Here is an 8,558-nt window from a genome sequence, read left to right as displayed (position 1 = left end):
TGACTCCACACACGGACGTCCATCTCCCCTCATTCCGTGCCACATCCCCACCCCAGACCCCCGGCCTCGTCCCACCGCACCAAGACTGGGGGCAATAGAACAGACCGGGAGCGACTGAACCAGGCTGAGAGAGACTGGGGATGCTGGGGGCCGCTGGGACAAACTGGGAGGGACTGGGGATGTCGGGGGCGCTGGAACAGACTGGGAGAGACTGGAGAAGCTGGACGGGGGCGGATCCCCGCGGTCTGTGGCTGCTGCTCCCCCCCGCCGCCCAAGCCGGCGCCGGTCGCGTGGGTGCCGGCAGGCGGGCGCGGAGCCGCGTCCCCCCCCGGCGGAACGGGTCCGACGGGTACCGGGGAGGGGCCCCCCAGCGCCGGGGAGGCGCTTGGAGCGCCGAACCCCCCCGCCTCCGCCGGGGGCTCCGGTGACTCACTGGGCCGCTCCCGGCCGGTTCCACCCGACAGCCGAGGCCTGCCGGGGGTTTCCCACGCAAAGCAGCGGGCGGCAGCCAGGCCTCCCTGCATGGCGACGGAAGGGGGCAAAGGGGGCAACCCTCCCGTGTATCACCCCACCCCGGAGCGGGGGGCGAGCAGCAGCTGAGGCTGAGGCTGGGGGCCCTCGGCCCCACTTAGCATCACAAAGGAGCTTTGTCTGCGGCTTTGTGTGGGGCTGGCAGGAGGGAGGGAGAACGGGGAGGAGGGAGGTGCGGGGGGAGGGGAAGGGTGGTGTGCAACGGAGACACCTCCCCGGGCTGGACCCCCCCCCATTCTTTCCTCGGAAGCCCCCAAGAACACACAGCTCAGCAGCTCTTGGCTTTATTTTGGACGGAGGAGGGTCATGTTACATGGGCACGGGGGTCCCCAGCACCACTCAGCATGAGGGGGACAAAGGGGAATCGCAGCCCGACTCAGCAGGGTAAGGGGGACACACAGGGAGAGGGGCAGCGCCCTGACAGTGTCAGTTCTTTGTGGAACAGGGGGGACAGACGGTGACTCCCCTCCAAGCAAAGATGATGATGAAGGGCACAGCCTGGCAATGAAGGTGAGATGACTTGGGAGGCCCTCAAAGTCCTTGGGGTGCAGGGGGACACCCTCAGACCTCCATGTTCTTCATCTGCTCCTCCAGCACCTGATCGCGTCCCCCCCCTGCCTTCTTCTTGCCCCCTCCTTCCTGCTGCTTCTTCTGCTTCTTGGAGAGCTCCTGCTCAATGGGTGCCGGCCTGATGAATGGAATCAGCTCCCGCAGGTCTGGGGGAACAAGGGACCACTGTCACCCTCCCCGCCAAGAAGCAGGGGATGGGGAAGGCACAGGGGGATGTTACCTGGAGGCATGAAGTTTTGGAGCTTTTCAGGGATGCGGATGCCCTCAGGGGTCTGGTGGTTCTCCAGGATGGCGCAGATGGTGCGGGTGGTAGCGCACATGGTGGCATTCAGCATGTGCACAAACTCTACCTGTGGTAGGGGGACACAGGGGACACCTGTGACATGGGGAAAGCACAGGAACACAGGAAGAACTCTCCTATGCCCATTAGCCTCACCTTGTCCATCATCTTCTTTGTCTGGCCATAGCGGATGCGCAGGCGCCGGGCCTGGTAGTCAGTGCAGTTGGAACAGGAGACAAGCTCACGGAAGGCGCCAGAGCCAGGGAACCAAGCCTCCAGATCCAGTTTTTTGCTGGCTGCATGGTTCAGGGAGCCTGGAGAGGGAACAGTGCTGAGTGGGGGGCTCCCACTGCCATCCTGAATTTTCCTGTCCTGGGGCAGAGTGTAGGGTGAAGCCTCCAAAGTCATTCCAGCAACTTGGTGCCAATCCACCATGGATTTCTGCTCTGCCATAGTGATGTGGGGTTACATCTCGGCCATGAAAATGTGGGGTACCCACTTGGCCACAGGGTCAACAAGCCACATGCTGTTTGGTCATGGGAACATGGGGGTGTAGGAGTCCTGCCCAGACACAGAGATGGGGAACTCCTGCTCAGCCACAGGACACTGGGTTCCTGCTGTGCCATGGGGATATGGGGATCCCACTTACTCACAGGAATGTGGGCGCCTCTCTCAGCTTTGTGGATGTGAGATTTCCACTCAGATATGGGAACATAGGGCTCTTTCTCAGCCACAAGGACATGGGCTTTGCACTTGACTATGGGGAGGTAGGATTATGCCATAGGGATCTGGGATTCCTGCTTGGACACAGGAATGAGGGATTTCTGCTCAACAGTGGGGATGTGGGGTTATTGCTCTGCCAATGGGATAAAGGGGATAGAGCTCAGCCACAGGGAGCTTTTAAACCAGATCTTTTTCCTGTGAGCATTTCCAGGAGGAGCTGGGACACTCCAACTGTCCCTCTGGAAGGGACAGCAGGGACAATCCATCACAGCAGTTTTCACACCCATTCCCACGGACCCAGAGCAAGGCTGAGGATTCCACAGAAAGCAAAATGTCCCCTTCTCTTCCTCTGTCTCAGGCTGGGGACAGCAATGAGCCAGAGGCAAGAAATTGCCATGCAGGAAGCAGGTCAGGGCCCCCCTCAACCCCCCGTGGCACAGGAGCCCCTACCTGAGACAATGTTGACAATGTGATAGGGAATCCCAAGGGACTGGTAGAATTCCTCAGCTGTGGCCATCATCTCCTCAAATATCTCCCAGGATTTGTTGTCATGGGGGGAGGAGTAGACGAACTGCTCAATCTGCAGGAAAAGGAATTCCACAGTGACACCAGGTATAGCTCCAATTCCCACAGGAACCCCACGGTGATACCAGGTACAGCCTGAATTCCTACTGGAACCCCACAGTGATACCCAGTACACCCCAAATTCCCACTGGAAACCCGCAGTGACACTAAGTATAGCCGAAGCTCCCATCAGAACCCCACAGTGACACCAGGTACACCCTGAATTCCCACTGGAACCCCACAGTGACATGGGGTATACACCCCAACTTCCTGGGGTGTATACCACGGTGACAATGGGTACACCCTGAATTCCTGCTGGGTGTGCTGCAGTGGCACCAGATACACCATGAATTTCCACTGGAACATACTGAATTCCCACTGGAACCCCACAGCAACCCTCAGTACATCCCACATTCCTCCCGGGACCGCTCCTTCACCTTCTCAAACTGGTGGACGCGGAAGATGCCGCGGGTGTCCCGGCCGTGGGACCCCACCTCCTGGCGGAAGCAGGTGCTGAGCCCTGCGTACTTGAGGGGCAGGTCCTCCGGCCGCAGCCACTCGTCGCGGTGCAGGGCGGCGATCGGCTGCTCGGACGTGGCGATCAGGTACTTCTCATCGATGGAACTGTCCTCCGCCCGCTCACTGCCCTTCCCAATCACCTGCAGGGGACATGAGCCACCGGCCTTCTTCTAGCTGCTCTTGCACCTCCAGAGACCAGCAGGGAGGTTTTCCAGCACCAGATGGTTTGAGAATTCATCACAGGGGGAGTTTGTCGGTCGTTCAAAGGGGCTGATGGCAGGGACGAGTCACCTGTATCACCCGTGGAGATGGACTCCAGAGATGAGCCACCTCCTTGTCACGTCATCACCATCACAAGCCACCTCCTTGTCACCTATGTCACCCATGGAGATGGCCCCCAGAGCATGTCATCTCCTTGTCACTGCACTGCCATCATGTGTCACCTGTTCAAATGGATCCCAAAGATGAGCCACCTCATCACCATCATGTGGCACCCATAAACATGGACCCTAGAGATAAGCTACATGCTTGTCACCACACATCACCAATGGAGATGGACAGATGGACTCGGGAGACCAGCCATCTCCTTGTCACTTCATGGCCATCACAGTGTGTCACCCATGGAGATGGACCCAAGATGAGCCACCTCCTTGTTACTGCAGTGTCACCCATGGAGGTGTTTCCCACAGAGGTGGACCCCCAAGACAAGCCATCTCCCTGTCACATCATCACCATCACAACGTGGAGATGGATCCCACAGAGACGGGAAGGAACCACTACTACCATTGCTGCCACCACCATAAGCTTGCCAGGGCAGAGGGGACCCTGCTGCCTCCCTCTCCACAGTCCCATTGGGGTGCTTGCTTCCAAGTCCCAAATCTGGAGTGATCCCTTACCTTGTAAAGCTCCTCGTCAAACTGGCTGAGCTGGGCCACCTCCTGCATCACCTCCTTGCGCATGAAGAAGGGGGTGTACACCGGGGTGTACCCCCGGGCACGGAGGCTCTGCAGCGCATACTGGATCAGCGCCTGCTCCAGAAACACCAGTGGGCCCTGGGAACAAGGGTCACACACACACTCTGCTGGGCCACTCCTTGCTCAGAGGGTCCATCATCAACCCCAGGGGAGGAGAACCCAAGGCCCTTGCTCCTCCTCGTTCCTCTCTGAACCCAATCATTCCGGGGTCACAGCTCTCACCTTAAGGAAGTAGCCACGGCTGCCAGCCACCACAGCGCCCTTTTCCCCCTCATAGCCATCCACCATCACCACCAGATCCACATGAGAATACTTCTTCCTGCAGCTGCAGTCACCCCACACCCGCTCCACCTTGTTGTCCACATCCTGCAGGAACCCGGAGAAAAGAGAAGCAGGAGCCTGTCACCTCCTCAGTGCCCTGGAATGCTGTGACACCAGCCCCTGAACCACACTGGGCCCACTTTGGGAGCTCAAACTCCAGCCTGTAGCTTATTGTGCAGCCACTTGGCAGCAAGCCTGCCCCAGTTGGGCTCCCTCTGCAAAAATATTCCCATGGGATGAATGGAGGCAGCAGAGGGAGACCCTGTCCTCACCACAGTAAGCGCCTTTCCCATGAATTCCCCCAACAATGGTGTGCCCAGTGTTGTCTGAGCTGCTCTTTGTCTGATCCCGGTGGGAAATGCTGGCTTGTCATGCAGATTTCCCTCACCCGCCCACCCAGACAGGCTTGGGGGATCCCCTGCTGGGAGCCCCCTGCTTCCCACTGTGAGCTTCCTAGCCCCTCTGACCCAGCCCCACCTCCCTTCCCATGTCCCACCTCGTCGTTGCTAATGGGCACAGAGGGGTGGAGGAGGTTCCCAATCTCCCGGAGGCTCTCAAAGCGTTCAGCCTCCAGCCGCAGGCGCTCGGAGTCACACTCCAGGATGGCCTCATCAATGAGCAGCCGAATTTTCTTTATCTGGGATACCTGGAGACACTACAGAGAGACCTCTGGATGAGGTGGGGGAGAGAGAAGACCACTGGGAAGAGGGTCCTGTTCATCCAGCACAGGGAATCCTGGGCCCAGCATGGTGAATTCTGGACCCTCCACATATTCTGGAGTGGGTCCCTGGGCTGGACACTCTCAAGAACAGCCTGAAAGGATAAAGGGGTGACAAGCTGGAATCTGGAAGGCCTGAGCTGCTCCCATGGCAGCCAGCATTGCATCCATTAACCAGAGTGACTATCAAACTGGGATGGAAGCAGGCAGGGAGGGACACACTGAGGACACAGAAGGACTGAGGCTGCTCAAATTCCCAGGGATCAGCCCTTGACTGACACAGGGTGATGCTGGGGAGATCAAGGACACTGAGGAAGAGTCACTTATTGGTGGTGTGGGAATGAGAGATAAAGGATCCTCCCAGCTGGGGAAACAGGCAGTCCCCCCTCATTTGGTGGGCACTTTAGGCCACCAATTTGGGCAATTCCAGGCAAAGCTCTGGACAAACTGTAGGCACAGTGGAGGGAGTTGGGGGTCTCACTCACCCCCAGGACATCAGCCGTGAGTTCATCCAGGTTCTGTGCACTCTCTGGTACAGATTCATCCGTCCCTACTGGCTCCTTTTTCTGCAGCAAGAGGAAAAAGGAACCCCAAGAGAGTTAAAAATTCCAGTGGGAAAACATCCCTCAGTGACACAAGGGAGAGACTGGAGGGCTGGGAGAAAGAGAGATGTCACCAGTTGGTGATGTCCCACCATAAGGTGACCTAGGGCACTCGTGCCCCACCTTCATCTTGTCCCCAATGGTTTTGCTGCACAGGTTCTTCAGCTTGTTCAGGTTGTCGGCACGAAACCTGCCTGGAAAGGAAGGCAGGGGCTGTCACCTGGACTGAGAGAAGGGCTGGGGCCCCTATCTGGTATAGAGAGGTGATATGGAGCCCCCATGGGAGCAGCAGGGGGGATGGCAGTTCCCAGAATATCCACAGGCACCATCCCTGGGGTTTTTGGAAGGACAGAGGTTGATCGTGTGGAGCAGAGCTGCAAGGAGTAGGGATGTCACTGGAAAACACCTAGAGTGACATTGCACTGGGACCTCCATGACAGGCTGGAAACCCCCATGACGTGCTGGAACCACGCTGGGATGGGACACCTCAACTCCAAGATGAGAACCCTACACTGGGAATCCCTGTGCTGGGCTAGGACCCCCACAGTAGGATAGGACCTCCACACTGGGACCCCCATGAGGGGATGAGGTCGCCCACACTGGGGTGAAAGTCCCATGCCCGGCTGGGAACAATGTACTGGAATGGGATCCCCATCCCATGCTAGGATCCCCCACATTGGGCTGTGACCTCCATGCTGGACTGGGAACACCACCCTGCCAAAATGGGAATCCCTCCACCAGGATGGGACCCTCCACATCAGTATAGGATCTCCATACTTCACTTGGACCCCCCAGTGCTGGGCTAGGACCCCCACACCAGGATGAGATCCCTCTCACGCTGCACTGGGACACCCATGCCAGGATAACATCCCTCCCTCCACAGGCTCAGAGCCTCCCGTGCTGGGACCTCCCTGTTAGGATGAGACCCCCGCATTGTGCTGGGACCCCACCTTGTGATGAGACACCTCCCTCAGCGGAATGGGATTGCTAAGGACTGAGCAGACCCTGGGATCTGAGGCCACAATGACGAGATTCAGGGGGTGCTGGATGAGGGGAGCATGGATGTTCCCCCTTTGTGAGCCCAGGGCTGGTAAGGGCAGAGCCCAGGACCCGGGGCAGCTCAAACTGGGGGCACCTACGCTGAGAACGCGCCACCCCAATCAGCAGGAGGGATCAGTCCCAGGGGATCCAGAACCAGGGAACACCAACAGGACACAGCACGGGCTCCACGCACCGGCGCCGCGGGATTGCATCAGCCAGCACGACCCGCCAGCCTGCCTCACCCTGCAGGCACCCGCCATTCTCCAGCACCGCCGTCCTGGGCACACGGAGCCCGCGGGAAGGGGGCTGGGAAGGGGGTGACCCCTTGGACATCAAGGCAAACGCATTAAAGAGGAGCCCCAAGCGCCGCTTTCATTCCGCAGCAATGGAATGCTGGGGGGCCCTAGGAAAGGCAGGGTTTGGGGGTACCCACTCCTCCTGCCGCTCTCCAACTCCTCCCCACATCCGGCACCCACTGACGGAGCTGGATGCGCTTCCCGCTGCCCCATATGCCCCCGGGAGCTACGAGGAGGGGGCTCCTGCCCCCCACCCCCCCAAGCCGCCCAGGTGTGGGTGTACCCCAAATCTGGGGGTGGCACTGTCTAGGATCCCCCCCCGCCCAGCTGCATCCTGCGGCAATGCAGGGAGCGGATCCCTGGGGATCGCAATGGGACGGGATCCAAGTCCGGGCCAAGGGGAACCTGGGATCTGCCTCCCAGCCTGGGAGGACAGAAGGCGGGTCTAGTGGGAGAACTTCTCCCACCTCAACCCCTGGAATTAGGGACGAGGGGGATCCGCCCAGTGACAGGCCCTCGGTCTCTGCCGCGACCTACCCACAGGATCCAGTCCCAGAGGGCAGTGATCCACCGAGGTGATCCCCGATGGTTGGGGATGAATACACAAACAGCTGGGGAGGATAGGAAAGACCTCCCGAAAGGTCACCCCATCGAGGAGGTTCGGGGATCAGCGTGGGGGCCGCTTCCAGCTCCTCGGGAGGGAGAGAGGGACCCTTAGGGGATCCCCCATCCCCGAGGAGTGGAAATGGTGGGGAGTTCCTACCACCTGCGGACCGGTCACCAGGCTGACGGGGTGGGTGGAAAGGCACCGGGAAGCGGAGATACGCCCGCGTGTGACAAGGGGGTCCCCCAGCCCGGAGGTTGCCTCCCCTCACCCACCCACCCCCACGTACACCTCCGCCAGGCGCCGTCCGCTCGCACCAGCGCATCCACCAGCCCGGGGTCCTTGAAGCGCTTGCGCTGCATGTCCCGCACCATGGCGGGGTCTCCGCCCTTGTCGGCGCGGAACAGGTCCAGGTCCAGCACCATGACGGGTGATGGCGGCGGCGGCACCGGGAGCGCCGGCGGGGACAGCTGCTCCGCGCGCGTGCGCGGAAGGGGCGTGGCCGCGGCCGTGGGGCGGGGGCAGCAGCGCCCCTTGGTGGCCGGGAGGAGGAGCAGCAGGACGGGCGGGCAGGGCACGGGGGCGATGGGGAGGGGCCCGAGCAGCCCTGACCCCCGTGAGGGACTTCCGGCGGGCCGGCAGGCCCGGGCAGAGCGGCCGGATGGGGGTATCGGGAAGTGTTGAGAGGGTTTGGGGAGGATATGGCGCGGTCTGGAGGGGCCCGAGCGGTCCGAGCATCCTTGAGCCCCCCCGCCAGAGGGGTCTCCGCCCTCGCACCCCGAGGATTCCTGGGGCTCCTCAGCCACATCTCAGGC

General features: G+C 60.4%; 1 protein-coding gene across 1 annotated transcript; it reads right to left on the bottom strand.

Moving 5' to 3' along the window:
* Positions 1-799: 799 nt before the first annotated feature.
* SARS1 (seryl-tRNA synthetase 1) lies at positions 800-8,208 on the bottom strand. The gene is made up of 11 exons (XM_059487892.1): positions 8,033-8,208; positions 5,926-5,996; positions 5,686-5,766; positions 4,979-5,137; positions 4,384-4,527; positions 4,084-4,239; positions 3,106-3,327; positions 2,555-2,684; positions 1,538-1,695; positions 1,322-1,451; positions 800-1,247 (listed from the first exon to the last, which is right to left on the bottom strand). The coding sequence occupies exons 1-11, from the start codon at positions 8,166-8,168 to the stop codon at positions 1,093-1,095; spliced, it is 1,542 nt and encodes a 513-aa protein (XP_059343875.1). The 5' UTR covers positions 8,169-8,208; the 3' UTR covers positions 800-1,092.
* Positions 8,209-8,558: the final 350 nt, after the last annotated feature.

This window comes from Ammospiza nelsoni, chromosome 23, assembly GCF_027579445.1.
Source record: "Ammospiza nelsoni isolate bAmmNel1 chromosome 23, bAmmNel1.pri, whole genome shotgun sequence".
Lineage (NCBI taxonomy): Eukaryota > Metazoa > Chordata > Aves > Passeriformes > Passerellidae > Ammospiza > Ammospiza nelsoni.
Note: the sequence above shows the minus strand (reverse complement) of the source record. Positions and strands in the feature narration are given on the sequence as shown.

What these genes read in the sequence shown, in the direction of transcription:
- SARS1 (XM_059487892.1), bottom strand. Translation starts at nt 8,168, where the DNA reads ATGGTGCTGGACCTGGACCTGTTCCGCGCCGACAAGGGCGGAGACCCC. An exon ending in TTGACGAGGAGCTTTACAAG is followed by an intron (nt 3,328 to 4,083) that starts GTAAGGGATCAC and finishes TGTCCCCTGCAG; the next exon opens with GTGATTGGGAAGGGCAGTGA. An exon ending in CATTGTCAACATTGTCTCAG is followed by an intron (nt 1,696 to 2,554) that starts GTAGGGGCTCCT and finishes TTCCCTCTCCAG; the next exon opens with GCTCCCTGAACCATGCAGCC.